General features: G+C 39.0%; 1 protein-coding gene across 3 annotated transcripts in view; it reads right to left on the minus strand.

Moving 5' to 3' along the window:
* The window catches only part of USP34 (ubiquitin specific peptidase 34), a 1,226,195-nt gene that overhangs the window by 283,055 nt on the left and 917,140 nt on the right, over positions 1–26,000 (minus strand). For all 3 annotated transcript variants that reach the window (XM_053712051.1, XM_053712050.1, XM_053712048.1), the window contains 4 exons: positions 18,779–18,873; positions 13,329–13,501; positions 5,871–6,024; positions 2,910–2,988 (listed from right to left, as the gene is read on the minus strand). In XM_053712051.1, the coding sequence (XP_053568026.1) occupies positions 2,910–2,988; positions 5,871–6,024; positions 13,329–13,501; positions 18,779–18,873 (501 nt within the window). The remainder of the gene's footprint in view (positions 1–2,909; positions 2,989–5,870; positions 6,025–13,328; positions 13,502–18,778; positions 18,874–26,000) is intronic.

Consider the following 26,000-nt stretch of genomic DNA (forward strand, 5'->3'; position numbering starts at 1 on the left):
TTTAAACTTTTACTAATTTTAGTATCAAGAGGACTAGATTCCTCAATATCCAAAGTAACCAACACTTCTTTACGAATATACTCCATATTAAAGAGATAAGTAGATTTGTCAAGTGTCAATATCTGAGGAAGGATCTTCTGAACCAGATAGATCCTCATCAGAGGAGGACAATTCAGTATGTTTTCGGTCATTTGAAATTTCATCAATCTTATGAGAAGTTTTAAAAGACCTTTTTCGTTTATTAGAAGGCGGAATAGCAGACAAAGCCTTCTGAATCGCATCAGCAATAAAATCTTTAAAATTCACAGGGATATCATGTACATAAATGTTGAAGGAACAACAGGCATTGTACTAGTACTGAAGGATACATTCCCTGCATGCAAAAGCTTGTCATGACAACTGTTACATACTACAGCTGGAGATATAATCTCCACAAATTAACAAGAGATACACTTAGCTTTGGTAGAACTGTTATCAGGCAGCAGGATTCCAACAGTGGTTTCTGAGACAGGATCAGATTGAGACATCTTGCAAATGTAAGAGAAAAAAACAACATATAAAGCAAAAATTATCAATTTCCTTATATGGCAGTTTGAGAAATGGCAAAAAAATGCAAACAGCATAGCCCTCTGAGCATAAAAAAGAGCAAGAGGCATATAGGAAGTGGGGTTTAAATAAATAAATTATTTGGCGCCAAGTATGACGCACAACGCAAAATGAAAATTTTTGGCACTAACAACATCTGGAAATGACGCAACTCGCGTCATGGCAGAAGCAACCTTGTGCAAGGAAACCTGGCGTCAACTAAGACACCAGAAATGATGAATTTGCGCCACCGAACGTACCTTCGTGCCAAAAAATTCTCGCGCCAAGAATGACGCAATAAATATCAGCATTTTGCGACCTTGCAAGCCTAATTTTGCCCGCGAAAATGAATGAAAAAGCAGTCAATTTGAAGAAAAGACTATACCCCAGTTAAGAAAAAATAACTTCCTAAATATGTTTCCCAATTTTGAAACTGATACACCCATCCACATATAGCCAAACCAGTACTGAAACAGTATCAGTAGAGGTAATGGAATATGAGAGTATATCGTCGATCTGAAAAGGGAGGTAGGCGATGAATCTCTACGAACGATAACGGAGAACCTTTCAAAAGATTTCCCGTGAGGAAAACCATAGAATCAATAGGTGATACTCTCTTCACATCCCTCTGTCAAACACTGTACTCAGAGAGGAATCAGGCTTCAAAATGCTGAGAAGAGCATATCACAGAAGAAAATCAAGCACAAACTTACTTCACCACCTCCATAGGGAGGCAAAGTTTGTAAAACTGAATTGTGGGTGTGGTGAGGGGTGTATTTATAGGCATTTTGAGGTTTGGGAAACTTTGCCCCTCCTGGTAGGATTGTATATCCCATACGTCACTAGCTCATGGACTCTTGCCAATTACATAAAATAAATTAGCATCTTTCCCAACAACCCTGCCCCCAATCTTGGTAAGCACCCAAAAGTAATCAGGCTTATGCTCCATAAGAGTGCTGGGAGGAAACTTTACAGCACAATGGAGCATGCTAGCTTTTAATGATGATGGCTTTAGGTACTTGGAGAAGCAACCATCCAGATGAAAATCAGCTGTTATAGGAATAAAAAGGTCACAAATGGAATGTGCATGGGTGTATTTCAATTGAAATATAAAAAAAAAATTGCAATATACATTCATTAGCAAAAAAATGCTTCAAGTAAAAGTTGGTGTATTTTCTGCAGCATATGCACATATCTTTTGAGGGCAGTGCACGAGTATTCAAATACCACGCCTGCTCAAAAAGGTGGTGGTGGTGTATTGCTTCTAAAGACATAATTCTTGTCATACAAGCCACTGCTGACTCTCTGAAAAGGTGTGGTTGTTTAAATACTGGTACACGGATCCTCACAGGATATGTGCATATGCCACAGAAAAACAGTAATAACTTTTACTTGAAGAACTCTTGCTGATAAAAGTATATTGCTAAAATGTTTTTATTTCAAATTGAAATGCATGTTTCAGTTTTGACCTTGCTATCCTTTTAAAAAGGTGAATTTAAAAAAAATCAAAAAATCATACTATTCCTGCTACCTACATGTATTTATATTTGCTTCAAATGCCTCACTTTATTTCTTCACTGACCCTTGTGTACATCCTCTATAGAATGTAAACTAACAATCCCACATCTACAGAATAGCGTGCACACTCACAGGCAGGGCACTCTGCCACCTTAAGAGTTTGTGTAAATGTATTTTTGATTATGTTTCTTAGTAACTAAACCTTATACAAAACCCAACAGAATATTGTGGTGGTTTATACATAAATAAAAAAACAAAAAAAACACATCAACGTACTAATAATTCTATTAAAGGGGCATGAACCCATTTTTTCCTTTCATGATTCTGATAGAGTATGCAATTTTAAATAACTTTTCAATGTACTTGCATTATCTAATTTGTTTTGTTCACTTTGTATCCTTTGTCAAAAATTATACCGAGGTAGGCTCAAAAGCTGCTGATTGGTGGTTGCACATATATGCCTCTTGTTATTGGCTTTCAGCTACCTTCCAGTAGTGCATTACTGATCTGTCAACAAGAGGATACCAAGAGATTGAAGCAAATTAGATAATAGAAGTAAATTGGAAAGTTGTTTAAAATATGATTTATCCAAATCATGAAAGAAATATTTTGGGTTTCATGTCCCTTTAATAAAATGGAAGCAAACTGACCCATTATTTCACCTTTTGACCCTATAACTAACCTTAATTGTTAATAAATCAAAATTATCTTAAGTTATTCCTTTTTATAATATGGGCTGTGCTGTAATACACTTCTTTTATAGAATATGCTGGTGCTTTATAAGTAAAGGTAAACGGAAAACTCACTGTCATTTCTCCACCAAAACATTCTGATGCTAATTGAGCAGAGTCAAATGGCTTTACTTCTGCGTCATTGAAAAGATACCTAAAAAAACAAAACAAAACCCCTTATAATAAATCAATTCCTTTACATTCAGAGAGACAATTAAATAATTCCTACTAGTGGGTAAGTAGTTTCCTGTGCACTTAAAGCAGACAGAACCTTCCTAATGTGAAAGGTCTCCAGGTTCCTTCTCTCAGTGTACAAATAAGCAACCTACAAACCTAAGTTTTATGGTTATAGCAAAACAGGTAGAGAAGAAAAAGAAATAGTGAACAGGGAAATCACAGCCAGGTATGTATACATTAATGAGACGTATATTAAACATTAAATACATTTCATATGCCTCCATTTTGGAACCTAGGTCATACTGCAGGTATTCGAAGGAGAGTTAATGCACATGTGCAAATACTAGACAGCAATTAAATGCAGTGATAGCTAGATTTCAACACTGCGGCACCCATGATAAGAGGGAGGCGGGGAAGAACTTTAGTACTATGCTTATAAAATGCATTTAGTGCTTAATCTCCCTTTAATACATACGCCTGACTGGGGTTTTATGTGCTGCTATGTAAAGAAATGTGTTTATCATAAGCATAACTTTTGTTTCCTCTTGCTTTCTACTGTAATAGCACATGACAAGAGTTGCTTACTACTATTGAGAGATACCCCCAACTCTCCCGACTTTTGCAGGACAGTCCCGATTTTAGAGGTCTGTGCTGCTGTCCTGGGATGCAGACCATCTGTTCCACATTGCCCCGTGCATTTTTTTTTTAAATTCTATTGGGCCCATACTCAAAAGCAGCTGGCTTTTCTCTCCCAGGGTTAGATACCTGTTAAATTCCATGTGGAAAAGGAATGGTGTGTGTGTTAAGCAGGAGTAAGAAGGCTGCATACCCTCTGACCTCAGGTAATAGTGAACTCTAACCTCTCGTAGTGATGACGTCTAACCACTGGTGATAATACTAGCATGCCTTCAGTTTTATGCGATGGACAGTGCTAACACCAGGGTAACAAGCAGTGTCAGCCTCAGACTGCCAGCTAATGTGCTTGCCAACCGCAGGACCCCATACAATGAATTTCAGATACCCATATTTGATGTAGTGTGTGTGTATCTGCATGTATAAGTGTAAGCTATGTAGTGTGTGTATCTGTATGTATAAGCGTGTGTGTATCTGCATGTATAAGTGTATGCTATGTAGTGTGCGTGTGTATCTGCATGTATAAATGTAAGCTATGTAGTGTGCGTCTGTATGTATAAGTGTGTGTGTATGCTATGTAGTGTCTGTATTTGCATGTATAAGTGTAAGAGGGTTGGCTGTCCCTCTTAAATGTTGGGAGGTATGGAGAACACCACCATATAATGGAATTTTGCAGGTAAACCATGTACAGAAGATTATTGAGGTTAACTGTAATGAAAAAGCACATTCAGCTAATATGCATATAAGTAAAGAAAGTCATGAGACTGCTATATACAACTACAAACTACAATGTCCTAATGAGAAAAGGAAAGGGAGAGCTAACGTACATACTCAGCACTAGTTAGCATATTAAATATTTAATGCGTAACTGAAAAGCCAGTAGCTATAGACATTCAAGGATGCTTAAAATGTGCCAGGTCTTTCTAAAGCCTGGAAAAAAAACCAGACTCTAAAGTAAACATTTTTTGCCATAAGACAGGAACCAATGCTCTGAGAGTTTTAAAGTACTTATACATAACCAAAGACAAATTTAAGTGCATGTAAAATGGACAGATAACATCAACAGCCCCATAATTTTTTGTTTAAATTTAAGTGTCAGAATCAGCAAGAATACAAACTTCATTCAGAGGAAAACAGAGGAGGTTCCTGTAAGCATACAGTGCTTGTGCATAGGTCAGAAAAGGGTCATCACAGCAGATTATTCTGCATACAAAATACTAAAATCTTAAGATCTGAGCAAATGGTCTAATCTGTTATTAACTTTGGGTAGGCAGAAATTAAAGCAAAGGTATGTATGATTTAGGGTATTTACAGAAGAAGCTACGGAATTTGGCGGCGCTATACAAATAAATGATAATAATAATAACCAAAGGAACTATCATCTAATGGGAAGAATCCAAGATGTTGCAACAAAACAGATCTAAAAATATTACAGTATTTATTTCCAATAGCTTTTAAATGGATAGAAAGGCCAAAATTGAAATGTGCACGAGTGTATTTCAGTTTTAAATAGAAGTATTTTTCCAATATAATTCAATTACCTTCTAGTAAAATATACTACATCATACTGAATGGAACAGACCACAATATTAACACAATTTATAGCATATAGCAGGCCAAATTAAGTTAAATGTTTCATTATCCGTTGTAAAACAAATCTGCAATATTTTTTCATTTGTTTATTTTGCACTCTTTAATGTCATTTAGCTCTGAAAATTGTGGGGCTTCTAATTCTCAATACTGGAAATACACGCTGTAGACATCTTGAGGCTAAACCCGTTACATGCATTTCCCTAATTGGCATTAACTTATAACAACTGTAAAATAGTGTACTTTATATTAGCTTTATGAAAATGACTAGCCTTGTTTACTGCAGATCCAAGCCCAGACTGGCTTCTCCACATAAGGCAAATGGTGGGTGAAGTTTAGCTATTGAAAAATGATTTGCAGCAAACAAGATGCTGATTTGTTTTAAAAATGTTTAAACTTGACTGATACAGTATGTTATTCTATAGCAAGACAACGGAAATGTCCTGGAATTACAAGGTGTTTTTACTTGTCCTTTAATGACTGATTTAAAAGAGAACTACTCTGAACCTATTGGCTGTGTAAAACAAAGGTAGATATTCTAAATAAACACGGATTTCCATAAAGAACATTTTAGGGAATACAGAATGTATTTATTACACTTAAAGGAAAGGATTCAGAGCAAGTATTAAAACGTACCACTTGTTATTTTTGTAGGCATGTTGATTCACGATATCCCTGATGAAGCTATAATAATGGCCACCATCTGCAGTACCAGTATGAACAGTAACCCCTATTAAGTCATACTCATAGCTTTCTGTTTCTTCTAGTTCTTCACCATTGTCCTTAAAACCTGGAATTCACAGCTCAATTAATATTGATGGCTTTCAAATGCAACATTACATCCAAAAATACAGAATGGATTTTAAAAACAGTCTTAAATAACACATTTTCTCCTTTGCGAAAACAGTAAATTGTTTGCACCACTGATCTAATATAGATAATTTTAACAATAAAGGGTAGTATTTTATTCTGAGAAATCAGCTTGCAGAACACAAGAAAAAACACAAAAGTTTTACTGTTTTTTTTTTTTTAATATTATTAACAAAGTTTATGAAATGGCCCTGAATGGAAACATTGTGAAATTGTGCTGCCAAGTATGTACACAATTCATTTTGTTCACACATAGTGCAAATCGCCACTGCCATTTTATAGTGCTTTAGTATGATTTAAAAATAAATACATAAATAAAATGTAAAAGCCAATTTACCAATGAGATTAGGCCTATCTTTAGGCTGATGGACATAAAAATAGTGAAAAAAGCAAACAATCAGGCCCTCTCCTGAGGTATTATTTTAAGTCGGTGTTCTCCACAGAAAATTTTGCCAGCCCTATGAAGTTGCTGGGTGGAGGCTGTGCAATATTTTCTAATATTATATAATTTTGTGTTATCCAAAGCACAAAATAATTGCATAATTTAACATAAATATGTATAATGATAATTTGTGCAATAAAAAATATTTTTTAATATTAGCTCATTTTAGCTTAATATTGGCTACAATTTTAGCCTGGTGGTCAGTAAAATCAGTCAAGTGGTGACCCCCGCTAAAAAGGTCCTGGGGAGAACACTAAGTTGTATGATGTTTATATGCTTCAGACCTATGGAAGACCTTTGTTGTTTTTTTAGCGCTTCTCCTGTGTGTTTAAATACAAGGTTTACATTTTGTTGTGTGTGATTTCTCTCCATGCCGGCGATGGTTTTGAATAGCAGGCCTTTAGAGTCTAGAGAGACTTAAACGATGCATACTTGAATACCCCTACAGCTAAAGCGGATCCTAAGGTTCATGAGTTTTGCTGTTAAAAACAGCACTTCTAGCTCATCATCCCTTCACTCTGGTATTTCACACCTCTGCTCACAGTGGAACTAAAGAAGCAGATTATGCAGATCATTTTGGCTCTATTTGTTTTTGTCTGTGGTGCTTTTCTTGTTACTTCTCCCCATCAAGTCCTTATTCTCTAGTACTAACTGAATGGTGAACTACAGTAAATCATATTTCCCTTCTTATTACAGTAGAAGCATTCTCTAAACTTTCCATTTTAACTTTGGAAAGTCCTACTATAAGACTGCTTTAAACTCAAAGGATGTCATGAAGCATATGCTGCCCTGTTCTTATCAGCCTGGAGGTAGGTCTAATCTCATTGGATAATGAGTTTACTGTACTGGGTCAATTTATGAACACTGAGAATTACAGTGGGAAGTTACATTTTCTATCTATTTGTGGCCTTGTTTTTTTTAGAAGCAAAAACAGAATTTATGTTTACCTGATAAATTACTTTCTCCAACGGTGTGTCCGGTCCACGGCGTCATCCTTACTTGTGGGATATTCTCTTCCCCAACAGGAAATGGCAAAGAGCCCAGCAAAGCTGGTCACATGATCCCTCCTAGGCTCCGCCTACCCCAGTCATTCGACCGACGTTAAGGAGGAATATTTGCATAGGAGAAACCATATGTTACCGTGGTGACTGTAGTTAAAGAAAATAAATTATCAGACCTGATTAAAAAAACCAGGGCGGGCCGTGGACCGGACACACCGTTGGAGAAAGTAATTTATCAGGTAAACATAAATTCTGTTTTCTCCAACATAGGTGTGTCCGGTCCACGGCGTCATCCTTACTTGTGGGAACCAATACCAAAGCTTTAGGACACGGATGAAGGGAGGGAGCAAATCAGGTCACCTAAATGGAAGGCACCACGGCTTGCAAAACCTTTCTCCCAAAAATAGCCTCAGAAGAAGCAAAAGTATCAAATTTGTAAAATTTAGAAAAAGTGTGCAGTGAAGACCAAGTCGCTGCCTTACATATCAGATCAACAGAAGCCTCGTTCTTGAAGGCCCATGTGGAAGCCACAGCCCTAGTGGAGTGAGCTGTGATTCTTTCAGGAGGCTGCCGTCCGGCAGTCTCATAAGCCAATCGGATAATGCTTTTAATCCAGAAGGAGAGAGAGGTAGAAGTTGCTTTTTGACCTCTCCGTTTACCAGAATAAACAACAAACAAAGACAAAGTTTGTCTGAAATCCTTAGTAGCTGCTAAGTAAAATTTGAGAGCACGAACTACATCCAAGTTGTGCAACAAACGTTCCTTCTTTGAAACTGGATTCGGACACAAAGAAGGCACAACTATCTCCTGGTTAATGTTTTTGTTAGAAACAACTTTTGGAAGAAAACCAGGTTTAGTACGCAAAACCACCTTATCTGCATGGAACACCAGATAAGGAGAAGAACACTGCAGAGCAGATAATTCTGAAACTCTTCTAGCAGAAGAAATTGCAACCAAAAACAAACTTTCCAAGATAATAACTTAATATCAACGGAATGTAAGGGTTCAAACGGAACCCCCTGAAGAACTGAAAGAACTAGGTTGAGACTCCAAGGAGGAGTCAAAATTTTGTAAACAGGCTTGATTCTAACCAGAGCCTGAACAAAGGCTAGAACATCTGGCACAGCTGCCAGCTTTTTGTGAAGTAACACAGACAAGGCAGAAATCTGTCCCATCAAGGAACTTGCAGATAATCCTTTTTCCAATCCTTCTCGAAGGAAGGATAGACTCTTAGGAATCTTAACCTTGTCCCAAGGGAATCCTGCAGATTCACACCAACAGATATACCAAATTATGTGGTAATTTTTCTGGTTACAGGCTTTCAGGCCTGAACAAGAGTATTAATAACAGAATCTGAGAACCCTCGCTTTGATAAGATCAAGCGTTCAATCTCCAAGCAGTCAGCTGGAGTGGGTCGAACGGACCTAGAACAAGAAGGTCTCTCAAAGGTAGCTTCCATGGTGGAGCCGATGACATATTCACCAGATCTGCATACCAAGTCCTGCGTGGCCACGCAGGAGCTATCAAAATCACCGACGCCCTCTCCTGATTGATCCTGGCTACCAGCCTGGGGATGAGAGGAAACGGCGGGAACACATAAGCTAGTTTGAAGGTCCAAGGTGCTACTAGTGCATCCACTAGAGCCGCCTTGGGATCCCTGGATCTGTACCCGTAGTAAGGAACTCTGAAGTTCTGACGAGAGGCCATCAGATCCATGTCTGGAATGCCCCACGGTTGAGTGACTTGGGCAAAGATTTCCGGATGGAGTTCCCACTCCCCCGGATGCAATGTCTGACGACTCAGAAAATCCGCTTCCCAATTTTCCACTCCTGGGATGTGGATAGCAGACAGGTGGCAGGAGTGAGACTCCGCCCATAGAATGATTTTGGTCACTTCTTCCATCGCTAGGGAACTCCTTGTTCCCCCCTGATGGTTGATGTATGAACTTGGCCCTCGCTAGCTGAGGCCAAGCTTTGAGAGCATTGAATATCGCTCTCAGTTCCAGAATATTTATCGGTAGAAGAGATTCTACCCGAGACCAAAGACCCTGAGCTTTCAGGGATCCCCAGACCGCGCTCCCGCCCTTCAGACTGGCGTCGGTCGTGACAATGACCCACTCTGGTCTGCGGAAGGTCATCCCTTGTGACAGGTTGTCCAGGGACAGCCACCAACGGAATGAGTCTCTGGTCCTCTGATTTACTTGTATCTTCGGAGACAAGTCTGAATAGTCCCCATTCCACTGACTGAGCATGAACAGTTGTAATGGTCTTAGATGAATGCGCACAAAAGGAACTATGTCCATTGCCGCTACCATCAAACCTATCACTTCCATGCACTGCGCTATGGAAGGAAGAGGAACGGAATGAAGTATCCGACAAGAGTCTAGAAGTTTTGTTTTTCTGGCTTCTGTCAGAAAAATCCTCATTTCTAAGAAGTCTATTATAGTTCCCAAGAAGGGAACCCTCGTTGACGGAGATAGAGAACTCTTTTCCACGTTCACTTTCCATCCGTGAGATCTGAGAAAGGCCAGGACAATGTCCGTGTGAGCCTTTACTTGAGGAAGGGACGACGCTCGAATCAGAATGTCGTCCAAGTGAGGTACTACAGCAATGCCCCTTGGTCTTAGCACCGCCAGAAGGGACCCTAGTACCTATGAGAAAATCCTAGGAGCAGTGGCTAATCCGAAAGAAAATGCCACGAACTGGAAATGCTTGTCCAGGAATGCAAACCTTAGGAACCGATGATGTTCCTTGTGGATAGGAATATGTAGATACGCATCCTTGAAATCCACCTTGGTCATGAATTGACCGTCCTGGATGGAAGGAAGAAGTGCTCGAATGGTTTCCATCTTGAATGATGGAACCTTGAGAAACTTGTTCAAGATCTTGAGATCTAAGATTGGTCTGAACGTTCCCTCTTTTTTGGGAACTATGAACAGATTGGAGTAGAACCCCATCCCTTGTTCTCCTAATGGAACAGGATGAATCACTCCCATTTTTAGCAGGTCTTCTACCCAATGTAAGAATGCCTGTCTTCTTATGTGGTCTGAAGACAACTGAGACCTGTGGAACCTCCCCCTTGGAGGAAGCCCCTTGAACTCCAGAGAATAACCTTGGGAGACTATTTCTAGCGCCCAAGGATCCAGAACATCTCTTGCCCAAGCCTGAGCGAAGAGAGAGAGTCAGCCCCCCACCAGATCCGGTCCCGGATCGGGGGCCCGCATTTCATGCTGTCTTGGTAGCAGTGGCAGGTTTCCTGGCCTGCTTTCCTTTGTTCCAGCCTTGCATAGGTCTCCAGGCTGGATTGGCTTGAGAAGTATTACCTTCCTGCTTAGAGGACGTAGCCCTTGGGGCTGATCCGTTTCTGCGAAAGGGACGAAACTTAGGTTTATTTTTGGTCTTGAAAAGACCTATCCTGAGGAAGGGCGTGGCCCTTGCCCCCAGTGATATCAGAGATAATCTCTTTCAAGTCAGGGCCAAAGAGTGTTTTCCCCTTGAAAGGAATGTCAAGCAATTTGTTCTTGGAAGACGCATCCGCTGCCCAAGATTTTAACCAAAGCGCTCTGCGCCACAATAGCAAACCCAGAATTTTTTCGCCGCTAACCTAGCCAATTGCAAGGTGGCGTCTAGGGTGAAAGAATTAGCCAATTTAAGAGCACGAATTCTGTCCATAATCTCCTCATAAGAAGAAGAATTACTAATAATCGCCTTTCCTAGCTCATCAAACTAGAAACACGCGGCTGCAGTGACAGGGACAATGCATGCAATTGGTTGTAGAAGGGAACCTTGCTGAACAAACATCTTTAGCAGACCTTCTAATTTTTTATCCATAGGATCTTGGAAAGCACAACTATCTTCTATGGGTATAGTGGCGCGCTTGTGTAGAGTAGAAACCGCCCCCTCGACCTTGGGGACTGTCTGCCATCAGTCCTTTCTGGGGTCGACTATAGGAAAACAATTTTATAAATATGGGGGGAGGTACTAAAGGTATACCGGGCCTGTCCCATTCTTTACTAACAATGTACGCCACCCGCTTGGATATAGGAAAAGCTTCGGGGGGCCCCGGGGCCTCTAAGAACTTTTCCATTTTACATAGTGGTTCTGGAATGACCAGATAATCACAATCATCCAAATTGGATAACACCTCCTTAAGCAGAGCGCGGAGATGTTCCAACTTAAATTTAAAAGTAATCACATCAGGTTCAGCTTGTTGAGAAATGTTTCCTGAATCTGAAATTTCTCCCTCAGACAAAACCTCCCTGGCCCCCTCAGACTGGTGTAGGGGCCCTTCAGAAACCATATCATCAGCGTTCTCATGCTCTACAGAATTTTCTAAAACAGAGCAGTCGCGCTTTCGCTGATAAGTGGGCATATTGGCTAAAATGTTTTTGATAGAATTATCCATTACAGCCGTTAAATGTTGCATAGTAAGGAGTATTGGCGCACTAGATGTACTAGGGGCCTCCTGTATGGGCAAGACTGGTGTAGACGAAGGAGGGGATGATGCAGTACCATGCTTACTCCCCTCACTTGAGGAATCATCTTGGGCATCATTTTTACTAAATTTTTTTATGACATAAAATACATATAGTTAAATGAGAAGGAACCTTGGTTTCCCCACAGTCAGAACACAATCTATCTGGTAGTTCAGACATGTTAAACAGGCATAAACTTGCTAACAAAGCACAAAAAACGTTTTAAAATAAAACCGTTACTGTCACTTTAAATTTTAAACTAAACACACTTTATTACTGCAATTGCGAAAAAGTATGAAGGAATTGTTCAAAATTCACCAAAATTTCACCACAGTGTCTTAAAGCCTTAAAAGTATTGCACACCAAATTTGGAAGCTTTAACCCTTAAAATAACGGAACCGGAGCCGTTTTTATATTTAACCCCTTTACAGTCCCTGGAATCTGCTTTGCTGAGACCCAACCAAGCCCAAAGGGGAATACGATACCAAATGATGCCTTCAGAAAGACTTTTCTATGTATCAGAGCTCCACACACATGCAGCTGCATGCCATGCTGTCCTCAAAAACAAGTGCGCCATACCGGCGCGAAAATGAGGCTCTGACTATGATTAGGGAAAGCCCCTAAAGAATAAGGTGTCTAAAACAGTGCCTGCCGATATAATCATATCAAAATACCCAGAATAAATGATTCCTCAAGGCTAAATATGTGTTAATAATGAATCGATTTAGCCCAGAAAAAGTCTACAGTCTTAATAAGCCCTTGTGAAGCCCTTATTTACTATCTTAATAAACATGGCTTACCGGATCCCATAGGGAAAATGACAGCTTCCAGCATTACATCGTCTTGTTAGAATGTGTCATACCTCAAGCAGTAAGAGACTGCACACTGTTCCCCCAACTGAAGTTAATTGCTCTCAACAGTCCTGTGTGGAACAGCCATGGATTTTAGTTACGGTGCTAAAATCATTTTCCTCATACAAACAGAAATCTTCATCTCTTTTCTGTTTCTGAGTAAATAGTACATACCAGCACTATTTTAAAATAACAAACTCTTGATTGAATAATAAAAACTACAGTTAAACACTAAAAAACTCTAAGCCATCTCCGTGGAGATGTTGCCTGTACAACGGCAAAGAGAATGACTGGGGTAGGCGGAGCCTAGGAGGGATCATGTGACCAGCTTTGCTGGGCTCTTTGCCATTTCCTGTTGGGGAAGAGAATATCCCACAAGTAAGGATGACGCCGTGGACCGGACACACCTATGTTGGAGAAAAGCAAGTGCATATAAAATGTTTGTGGAACCATTACCTTCCATTCTGTCATTCTTTCCCATTAGAAAATCTTCTGTATATGGAGTCATATCCAAACGCAGAGGAAAAGAGAAGTGTGTGTTGACTTTTTCCTTCATCATGGTGACCATGTTAAATGTATACCTCATAGTATTAAAGCTTAGTATGCGAGGCAATTTCTTAAAACATGCCCTGAAATATGAAATAATAGAGTCATGAGATAGGTAAACAGAATACATGGCTCATCAAATTAAAACCAGTTACACTTAAACTGTTGTCTTAAACACAGCTATGATTGTAAATGGACTATTCATTTTTTTTTTTTTTAAATAGCCTCACAAAGGAAGACAACATCAGTCAATAAACATTCACCACATAAATAATAACCTAAAATATAAATGATTTATGAAAAACACAATACTGGTGTTTTGTGATACTGAACATTATTAACCTGTTTAGTAGCCAACTTACACAGGACTCCACAATATTCTTATTAAAAGGACTATCAAAACTTAAGTATAAACGTAAAAATGGTTCCAATTACTTATTGAAAGTGTTAAACTCATTCAAATATACTGGAGAAAAGGTGGATCTTCACAACCTTTAAACTTGCATTACTCAATACTAGGTCACTTTCCCCATGTGATACACCACTATTTTATATTCAATCAGCTCAGCAAACATCATGCTACGTCTTAGCATCCTTTTAAGAATATTGGCCTCATCATGCACAGATCATCGTGTAGGGAGTAGTCCCCTGGAACATATCTAGTTTAAAGTAAAATATACTGAACAAAATGCTTTACTCATAGGTGTGTAACAGTTTGTACAGATATACTTGTATATATTTTTCTTTACCATAACTCATCCCGGTGTTATTTAATTGGCACACCACCTGGCTGTTTTTACTGACCATCCAGTTAAATGTAAAGCCAATATTAAAGTTTAATTTAGCTAATATTACATTTGTTTCAAAATTTTATTGCACAAATTTAATTAAATCAATTTGTTAAAGGGATATTCAACATGAGAATTTTTGTTGTTTAAAAAGGCAGATAATCCCTTCATTACCCATTCCCCGGTTTTGCACAACTATTGCATTCACATAAGAGGCGGCCGTCAAGGTCTAATAAATTAGCATATGAGCCTCCAAGGTTTAGCTTTCAACTAAGAATACCAAGAGAACAAAGCAAAATTAGTGATAAAAGTAAATTGGAAAGTTGTTTAAAATTACATGACCTATTTAAATCATGAAAGTTTATTTTGGACTTGACTGTCCCTTTAAATTATGCAAATAATTTGTACTTTGAATAGCTTAAGTAACATTAATAAATAACAAAAAATACTATAATAATGCCAAGTATTAATCTGCTTCACCCAGCTAATTCTTAATGCCAAACAGCTGGTAAAACTTTCTGTGGAGATCACAACATCAACCTATTGGAAATAAGACTTTCCTTCATTTTTGTGGAACTTCTATATTAATGAAAGAATTTTAAAGACAGAGAATATTGAGAACATTAATAGTGGATAATTGGCGAGCCTAGAATCTTCAGAACATTGATCTCTTTTATGAATCCATCATATTAAAACTTAAGCAACATAATCCAAAGAAAGCTCATATTACTGCATCAGTGTAGAGAAGCCATCCAAACCAAATATGTAGCAAGCTGGCAGAAACAAATCTACTGCATGATAAGAATGTTCATATTTCTTTTAACTGTGGTGCTGATCCACCATACCGTCAGGTGCAGGACCAAATATCCAGATAAAAGAACAGAAATTTTATTAGTAGGTTTGGATGTTGTGCAGGGGTCATCCACAGCCTGGGTCATCAGAAGAAATAAATAATAAGGCAGAGTTGCCACTACCTCAGCATTTGCATGTTTCAGCTTTCTTAAAGGGATATTGTACACTAGATTTTTCTTTGCATAAATGTTTTGTAGATGATCTATTTATATACGTCTATAAGTAGGCTAGTGACAGCCGAAACGCGTAAGACGTGCTGTTCTTACCTGCCCTTCCTTGTTTTATCCGTGATTGCAATAAAGAGGAACTTTCTTTATCCCTGTGCCCAGTTGGTCGTTTTTTGGTGGATCTATTTATATAGCCTATCTGGGAGTGTTTTTGTAACACTGTATAGTTTTGCTTATTTTTAAGCATTGTGCGGATTTTCAGGCTCCTAACCCAAAGTATGAGATGTATACTGATGCCTACAGATTCAAGCTTGCTCCTGTTTGTCTAATGGGTCTTTTCATTTGCAGGGAAGGGTGTCTGCTCATCCTGATTTCCCAGCCCCATTCACTTGGTGTCCCAGCCTAAACTCATCAAGAGTATTAAGCTGGGGAGCTTCTAAGGAAGTTTTTAAAAGGTTTTATACTGAATTTTTATATCAGTATCTGTGCAGATTCATCTTTATAGTAGTGTTTATTACATACAGTTATATGAAAATTGATGTATACTGTCCCTTTAACAACAAAGGGATGAAAAGGAATAGAGGAAATACACAGTCTATAGATAAGTCCCATCTAGTGATTAATTATTTTGATGCGACAATTGTGATTAAAAACAATCATATCTATTATTAGTGATTATAACTCGGAGTATGATAAAATAAATGATTTCTGTTGAGACTCCACTTCCCTGGAAGAAACACTAGTTAGCAGAGATGATAGTGTGAAACTGCTTGTTCCCAGGAAATGAACTGGTGATTCTACTCTCTGTAGAATTCCTCTGGTTTCCTGCATAAGTGGGTGCCTCCTTGAAGGATTATGTAAGACAAACCTGGTTCTCTGAAGATGACTTTCACTGATTATTTTTTTAAGTTTCTTTGTATTGATTTTTTCACAAAATTAACATTAAATCACTTTATTCCATAAGTAATATATATAACATAATCATACTGACTAATCCTGAAAGAAATCTTGAATATGTTAAAGGGTCAAGACTATTATTCCATGCTTTAATACATTTAATCTGCAACATGGAGATGTTTGCTGTTCAACAGCATTATATAAATTGATTCTGTCTGATGGCTCCCCATCCCAGTACTGAAATCTTAGGTCAAGCTTTACTGGGTGATGGCAAAAAGTGTACTTGCATTAGATGTAACCTCTGTCTGATCCACTCTTTCCTTGGAATAGCTGATGTACAAGTGGAAATAAGATTGCTAATTTCTCCACTGGTAGGAACAGCAGGTTCAAATGTGTATGAAATGTACTCCCAATAAGAACACTGTTTTCGAGACTGAACATCTAGCTGTGTCTAGTAATAAAGAACAGGGCATAGTTTCTGTGCATGGATATACAATGTTTGGAAGTAAGAATATCATCTAGACAATGATATATTTGGAAACCTTTTTACTCGAGCAGTTGAATGAGCATGACTAGGAACATTGTAAGCAGTCAGGACAAGAAGGAAAATCCAAAAGGCACACACATAACTGGAGATGATTATCTCATAAAGCCAAGCTGCCAAGATACACTTCTTTGAGTTTGACTATCACCATAAAAGTCTATGCAAAGATCCTGAAAGAACCCAAAATGGAAAGACTCACTGTATTGTCAAAGTTAAAGGGATAGTAAAGTCCTAATTAAACTTTCATGATTCAGATAGGGCATATAATTTTAAACAACTTTCTAATTTACTTTTATCATCAAATTTGATTTGCTGTGTTCTCTTGTTATTCTTATTTGAAAGCTAATGGCTCATATGCTAATTTCTTAGCCGTTGAAGGCCGCCTCCTATTTGAATGCATTTGACAGTTTTTCACAGCTTAGTTTATGTGTTTCATATAGATAACATTGTGCTGCTCATGCACATGCAGTTATTTAAGAGTCAGCACTAACTGCCTGAAATGCAAGTCTGTCAAAAGATCTGAGAAAAGGAGGCAGTCAGCAGAAGCTTAGATACAAGGTAAAAAGTATATTTCTATAACAGTGTTGGTTATGCATAACTGGGGAATGGTAAATAAAGAAATTATCTACCTTTTTAAATAAAAACATTTTTGGTGTTTACTATCCCTTTAAATATTTCCAAAATAAATTTTAAGTTCCAGGTCCTTCAGATTTATAGGCTGTAATTGCTGCAGACAGTTCTAGCAGTGATTGGCCCTTGACATACAGAAATACACACATACATTACTTAAAGTAGGTATTAAACAACAGCCTTGAAGTAGGAACGGTAGACTTGTGTGATTAAAAGAGCTGCCTAAACTAAGACACTGGAGAAACATGACTTACTGAATAAGTGTTTGAACCAAAGCGGCCTGAACACTTTCACATGAATTCCTTCCAGATCTACAGTGAAGTAAACTCTGGCTTGTTATTATGAGAGATGTTACTAGGAAAGGATCCCTTTGGAAGATGAGAGGCCTTTCAGTATTGAAGATTATTTTTTGCTTAAAGAAAATGGTCTCTTTAAAGGACCAGTAAACACTGATTTGCATAATCAATAAATGCACGATAAAAAGTCAATGCAATAGAACTTAGTCTGAACTTCAAATGAGTAGCTGATTTAAACTTATTTTGCTTCTCAACTTTTTAATAAAAGGACACTGAACCCAAATTTTTTCTTTTGTGATTCAGAAAGAGCATGATATTTTAAGCAACTTTCTAATTTACTCCTATTATCAAATGTTCTTTATTCTCTTGGTATATTTATTTGAAATGCAAGAATGTAAGTTTAGATGCCGGCCCATTTTTGGTGAACAACCTAGGTTGTCCTTACTGATTGGTGGATAAATTCATCCGCCAATCAAAAACTGCTGTCCAGAGTTCTGAACCAATAAAAAAGCTTAGATGCCTTCTTTTTCATATAAAGATAACAAGAAAACAAAGAAACATTGATAATAGGAGTAAATTAGAAAGGTGCTTAAAATTGCATGCTCTATCTGAATCACGAAAGAAAAAATTTGGGTTCAGTGTCCCTTAACTTAGAATGCATTCAGTCCAAAGCTGTTCACATTTTGGACAACACATAAAAAAATGTTTCTGGGGTTTAGAAATCAGTGTATTAAAAAGCTCTACATTTACCACATGCAAAATCTACAGACTGGCAGTAGACTGCAATATTTATGCTATTTATGGCTATAACTGCTGAAATAAAATAAAAAATTCTAGTGAGTACATACACAATCTAGTGTCAACTAATGTGCTAATAAATCGTGAACAAATTAATAATATAAGGAGAAAGGACAGAAAGAAAGAGAGAAGGAAAGAAAAAGAATGAATGACAAAATAAACCGTGAGAGACATTTCTTGAACCCTGTTATAGTTTTCTCTTTTTGACTCTGTAAATCACACATTGTTATTTAATTATAATTATTTACCGTTGTTGTACTATAATTTTTATTTTACTCAGACTATTAAATATATTCTTTTCACTAAGAAGTTAAGGTCAAATTTTAATCTGAAAAACATAAGCCTTCAAGTTTGGGAAAGACAAATGTATATTCACTGTTATACAGACCTCTTCTCAGCTCGCACCTTCTTGCCACACTGTGAACAAGTGTACATGTTGTCACCTTCCAAAGTATCTTTAATTGTAACTTCATCTAAAGATTCCTGTATTAAGGGCATGAAAATTAAATATTATACTATTAAACCAAAGGTAAATCTTTTTTTTTTATCATATTTTTAATTCAAGTTTCCATGTATATATTGTACAGACATCAAAACATATCCAGCACACAGTGCCACATAATAGAAATAGAAAACAAAAAAGTAAAAAAAGGACATACATAATACATACAGCACATCTTCTATTTTTCATTTTGATAAGTCAACTAAAAATCCTGGATAATACTTTCTTAAATATAACAATCATATCCTCATGTTCCATATATGTGAATATACCCTCTCTTATAGGGTTTTCACTCTGTTCAACCTTCTAAAGCAAAATACTGATAATCGTTTATTATCCTAACCTTAGTGTATCTACTTATTAATATGTTATTTTCTCTAAATACCATTTTGTTTATTACTTATAAGACATTCCCCCAAACCCCCCCCCCCCCACACTTTTTCCCCTCCTCCTCTCCCTATCCCTAAATCATAGGGTCAGAAAAAAGCCATTCACCTTTAACCTACAATTACTAATATATATTGAATTCTCGAATGTTTAAATTAGTTGTTTTTGTTCCTCTAAGTCTAGAGTTTTAAACTACTTTTCCCATTTTTCAAAGAACCTTTTAATATTAATTTCTAGTTTAAACCATATATCATATTGTTCTATAAGAAATTGCTGTATATGGCCTGTTTAAAGGCTTTGAAGGATGGCTCAATTGTATTCTTCCATCCTTTCAAGTAGGATTGCCATAGTTAGGAATTTCCTTATTTTTGAGTAATACCATAATTAAAAAAAAAAAACAGAATTTATGCTTACCTGATAAATTACTTTCTCTTACGGTGTATCCAGTCCACGGATTCATCCTTACTTGTGGGATATTCTCATTCCCTACAGGAAGTGGCAAAGAGAGCACACAGCAAAGCTGTCCATATAGCTCCCCCTCAGACTCCGCCCCCCCAGTCATTCGACCGACGGTTAGGAGAAAAAGGAGAAACCATAGGGTGCAGTGGTGACTGTAGTTAAAACGAACATTTTTAACCTGACTTAATTGCCAGGACGGGCCGTGGACTGGATACACCGTAAGAGAAAGTAATTTATCAGGTAAGCATAAATTCTGTTTTCTCTTACAAGGTGTATCCAGTCCACGGATTCATCCTTACTTGTGGGATACCAATACCAAAGCTTTAGGACACGGATGAAGGGAGGGAACAAGACAGGTAACCTAAACGGAAGGCACCACTGCTTGCAAAACCTTTCTCCCAAAAATAGCCTACGAAGAAGCAAAAGTATCGAATTTGTAAAATTTGGCAAAAGTATGCAGTGAAGACCAAGTCGCTGCCTTACAAATCTGTTCAACAGAAGCCTCATTCTTGAAAGCCCATGTGGAAGCCACAGCCCTGGTGGAATGAGTTGTAATTAGTTCAGGAGGCTGCAGTCCAGCAGTCTCATAAGCCAATCGGATGATGCTTTTCAGCCAGAAGGAAAGAGAGGTAGCAGTCGCTTTCTGACCTCTCCTCTTACCAGAATAGACAACAAACAAGGATGATGTTTGTCTGAAATCTTTAGTTTCTTGTAAATAGAATTTTAAAGCACGAACCACATCAAGATTGTGTAATAGTCGTTCCTTCCTTGAAGATGGATTAGGACACAGAGAAGGAACAATGATTTCCTGGTTAATATTCTTATTAGAAACCACTTTAGGAAGAAAACCAGGTTTGGTACGCAAAACTACCTTATCTGCATGGAACACCAGATAGGGTGAATTACACTGCAAAGCAGATAATTCTGAAACTCTTCGAGCAGAAGATATAGCTACCAAAAACAAAACTTTCCAAGATAATAACTTAATATCTATGGATGTAAAGGTTCAAACGGAACCCCTTGAAGAACTGAAATAACTTAATTTAGACTCCATGGAGGAGCCACAGGTTTATAGACAGGCTTGATTCTGACTAAAGCCTGTGCAAACGCTTGAACGTCTGGTACTTCTGCCAGACGCTTGTGTAACAGGATAGACAGAGCAGATATCTGTCCCTTTAAGGAACTAGCTGATAACCCTTTCTCCAATCCTTCTTGGAGAAAAGACAATATCCTTGGAATCCTAATCTTATTCCATGAGTAACCCTTGGATTCACACCAACAAAGATATTTCCGCCATATCTTATGGTAAATCTTCCTGGTGACAGGCTTTCTAGCCTGGATCAGAATATCTATAACTGATTCAGAGAACCCACGCTTAGATAGAATTAAGCGTTCAATCTCCAAGCAGTCAGTTGCAGAGAAACTAGATTTGAATGCTTGAATGGACCCTGTATTAGAAGATCCTGCCTCGATGGCAGTGTCCATGGTGGAGCAGATGACATGCCCACTAGGTCTGCATACCAAGTCCTGCGTGGCCACGCAGGCGCTATCAGAATTACCGAGGCCTTCTCCTGTTTGATACTGGCTACCAGTCGAGGGAGAAGGGGAAACGGTGGAAAGACATAAGCCAGATTGAAGGACCAAGGCGCTACTAGAGCATCTATCAATGCCGCCTTGGGGTCCCTGGACATGGATCCGTAAAGAGGAAGTTTGGTGTTCTGACGGGACGCCATCAGATCCAATTCTGGAATGCCCCATAGCTGGGTCAGCTGAGCAAAAACCTTCATAGCTAGGGAACTCTTTGTTCCTCCCTGATGATTGATGTACGCTACAGTCGTGATGTTGTCCAACTGGAATCTGATGAATTTGGCCGCTGCTAGTTGAGGCCATGCCTGGAGCGTGTTGAATATCGCTCTCAGTTCCAAAATGTTTATCGGGAGAAGAGACTCTTCCCAAGACCATAGGCCCTGAGCTTTCAGGGAGTCCCAGACGGGCGCCCCAGCCTAACAGACTGGCGTCGGTCGTTACAATGATCCACTCCGGTCTGCGGAAGCACATTCCCTGAGACAGGTGATCCTGAGACAACCACCAGAGAAGAGAATCTCTGGTTTTTTGGTCCAGTTGTATTTGAGGAGACAAATCTGCATAGTCCCCATTCCACTGTTTGAGCATGCACAGTTGCAGTGGTCTGAGATGTATTCGGGCAAAAGGGACTACGTCCATTGCCGCAACCATTAATCCGATTACCTCCATGCACTGAGCTACAGATGGCCGAGGAATGGAATGAAGAACTCGGCAAGTAGTTAAAAGCTTTAACTTCCTGACCTCCGTCAGAAATATTTTCATTTCTACCGAGTCTATTAGTGTTCCCAGGAAGGGAACCCTTGTGAGCGGGGACAGAGAACTTTTTTCGACGTTCACCTTCCACCCGTGAGACCTTAGAAAGGCCAGAACAATTTCTGTATGAGCCTTGGCTCTGTGAAAAAGATGACGCCTGTATTAAGATGTCGTCTAGATAAGGTGCTACTGCAATGCCCCGCGGTCTTAGTACCGCTAGAAGGGAACCTAGCACCTTTGTGAAAATTCTGGGAGCGGTGGCCAACCCGAAGGGAAGGGCCACGAACTGGAAATACTTGTCCAGAAAGGCGAACCTTAGGGACTGATGGTGATCTTTGTGGATAGGAATATGAAGGTACGCATCCTTTAGATCCACGGTAGTCATATATTGACCTTCCTGGATCATCGGTAAGATTGTCCGAATGGTCTCCATTTTGAATGATGGAACTCTGAGGAATTTGTTTAGAATTTTTAGATCCAGGATTGGCCTGAAAGTTCCTTCCTTTTTTGGAACCACAAACAGGTTTGAGTAAAAACCCAGTCCTTGTTCTGCAATTGGAACTGGAGATATCACTCCCATCTTGAGTAGATCTTCTACGTAGCGTAAGAACGCCTGTTTCTTTGTCTGGTCTGAAGACAGACGAGAAATGTGGAACCTTCCCCTTGGAGGGGAGTCCTTGAATTCTAGAAGATATACCTGAGCAACGATCTCTAATGCCCAGGGATCTGGAACATCTCTTGTCCAAGCCTGAGCAAAGAGAGAGAGTCTGCCCCCTACTAGATCCGGTCCCGGATCGGGGGCCACCCCTTCATGCTGTCTTAGTAGCAGCCGCAGGCTTCTTCGCCTGTTTACTCTTGTTCCAGCCCTGCAAAGGTTTCCAGGTTGCTTTGGGCTGTGAAGTGTTACCCTCTTGCTTTGTGGTTGCAGAGGTTGAAGCAGGTCCGCCCCTGAAGTTGCGAAAGGAGCGAAAATTAGCCTTGTTTTTAGCCTTAAAAGGTCTATCTTGCAGAAGGGCATGGCCCTTTCCTCCGGTGATATCCAAAATAATCTCTTTCAACTCGGGACCGAAAAGGGTCTTTCCCTTGAAAGGAATATTTAATAATTTTGTTTTGGACGACACGTCGGCCGACCATGATTTGAGCCAAAGCGCTCTGCGCGCCATTATGGCAAAACCAGAATTTTTCGCCGCTAACTTAGCCAATTGCAAAGCAACATCTGTGATAAAAGAATTAGCCAGTTTTAGGGCATGAATTCTATCCATGACTTCGTCATATGAAGTCTCCCTCTGGAGCGACTCCTCCAGCGCCTCAAACCAAAAAGCCGCTGCAGTAGTTACAGGAATAATGCAGGCAATAGGTTGGAGAAGGAAACCTTGTTGAACAAATATTTTCTTTAGTAAACCTAATTTTTTATCCATAGGATCTTTGAAAGCACAACTGTTGGTATGGTTGTGCGTTTGGCTAGTGTCGAAACTGCCCCCTCCACCTTAGGGACCGCCTGCCACGCGTCCCGCCTGGGATCAGTTATGGGGAACATTTTCTTAAAGATAGGGGGGGAACAAAAGGTATCTCAAACGAAAAATAGTTAGGAGCACCAAAAAGCGAGTGAAAAAACAAAATTTTATTTACAGATATTTAAACAAGAGGGTTAATTAACCCCAGGGTAAGAGTGTAATAACAAAAAATATACAGAGAACAAAAACGGCTGACCGGTTTCGGCGTCTGCCTTAATCCTAGCCTGCTTAAAAACTGGTTGTAAATTCACAATTTAAAAACCCTTCTCTGTGTTTCAATTGGGTGTTGAATACACACCTTTCAAGTAATTAACCAATGTTTAACATCAACTTGATTTAATTTATTCAGACACCTGATTTCCCTACTGACTCACTGTTGATAGGTGTGGCGATGTTGGATAAGCACTCTTGAAGTTTTTATTATGTTGTAAGCTTACAAATGCTATCACCCAAACTGCATAAAAATGTTCCTCGCCACGTCTATTTATCCAGAAAGTGTGGTGTTCATAATCTGACATGTTGCTTATATAACCAAGATTTGCATTTATGTGGTCTCATTTACATTTTTTCATATCCCTATGTGTTAAATGCTCTATGTTCCCTTGCGTTCATATGCCTTGCCACGTCTTGAAAAAGGAAAGAAAGAAAGAAATGATACTTGGGACTGCCTGAGTCCGAAGCTGCTCACTGGCTGATATATATATGACCTGAGATGCGTTTACGGCTCTTAGATCGCGTGTTAGTTTGTTTGTATGCTAGAGTGACGTTTGGTGCACACCTCTCATTTCGCCCTATAGGCTTACGTTCCCCTCTGCTCCCAAAACTAGACTACGCCTCTTTCTCAAGTAATGTGCGCGTATGGGATGTATACAGTAACTATTGTTAAGTATTGACCGGATTTGCTAGAGGGTTTGCTCCAACTAAATACCCTCACTAGATATACGGATCATTGTCCCCAATAAGTGTGTCAAAATGACTAGGATCAAGACCCTTGTTATGATTCCCATACCGGGTATACCAGACTGTATGTACTGCAAGTTTCATAACTGCAAGCGATCCGGACTCGTTATAATGTTACGTGTGAACAGAGATTCCTGTCAATCTAAATACGATTATGAATTAAATAAGTGAATGGAATGTGTACGTGTACTATGTTGCTTATACTCCTTGTTAACATGTTATGAACCACTGGACTTGGCACCTTGACCCCGAAAGACCAACATATACTGAATTACTTTAATAAAATACACCTGCTCTGGTGTATGTTCCTAACCTGTGTAAGGGGTGGGTGGGAGGTGTAGGGGGGGGGGGGAGGGGGAATAGCAAATCCGGTCAATACTTAACAATAGTTACTGTATACATCCCATACGCGCACATTACTTGAGAAAGAGGCGTAGTCTAGTTTTGGGAGCAGAGGGGAACGTAAGCCTATAGGGCGAAATGAGAGGTGTGCACCAAACGTCACTCTAGCATACAAACAAACTAACACGCGATCTAAGAGCCGTAAACGCATCTCAGGTCATATATATATCAGCCAGTGAGCAGCTTCGGACTCAGGCAGTCCCAAGTATCATTTCTTTCTTTCCTTTTTCAAGACGTGGCAAGGCATATGAACGCAAGGGAACATAGAGCGTTTAACACATAGGGATATGAAAAAAATGAAAAAATGTAAATGAGACCACATAAATGCAAATCTTGGTTATATAAGCAACATGTCAGATTATGAACACCACACTTTCTGGATAAATAGACGTGGCGAGGAACATTTTTATGCAGTTTGGGTGATAGCATTTGTAAGCTTACAACAAAATAAAAATAAAAACTTCAAGAGTGCTTATCCAACATCGCCACACCTATCAACAGTGAGTCAGTAGGGAAATCAGGTGTCTGAATAAATTAAATCAAGTTGATGTTAAACATTGGTTAATTACTTGAAAGGTGTGTATTCAACACCCAATTGAAACACAGAGAAGGGTTTTTAAATTGTGAATTTACAACCAGTTTTTAAGCAGGCTAGGATTAAGGCAGACGCCGAAACCGATCAGCCGTTTTTGTTCTCTGTATATTGTTTTTTGTTATTACACTCTTACCCTGGGGTTAATTAACCCTCTTGTTTAAATATCTGTAAATAAAATTTTGTTTTTTCACTTGCTTTTTGGTGCTCCTAACTATTTTTCGTTTGAGATATACTGTGGCCATTGTGAGCACACTCAGCGAGTTAGAACACTTTCTAAATCCCCTATTGCGGAGGATTGGCGATTCCCAGTTTGGACACTCACCAGTTGCAAAGAGGAGGATCACAATAATATCAACAGCACCGCAAGGATACATGGGACAGATCAACCCGAAACAGGACTGTGGTGAGTTTGTTTATGATACATATACATGTGATACCATTTGAACTGCATTGG

This window comes from Bombina bombina, chromosome 4 (assembly GCF_027579735.1).
Source record: "Bombina bombina isolate aBomBom1 chromosome 4, aBomBom1.pri, whole genome shotgun sequence".
In the NCBI taxonomy this organism is placed as follows: Eukaryota; Metazoa; Chordata; class Amphibia; order Anura; family Bombinatoridae; genus Bombina; species Bombina bombina.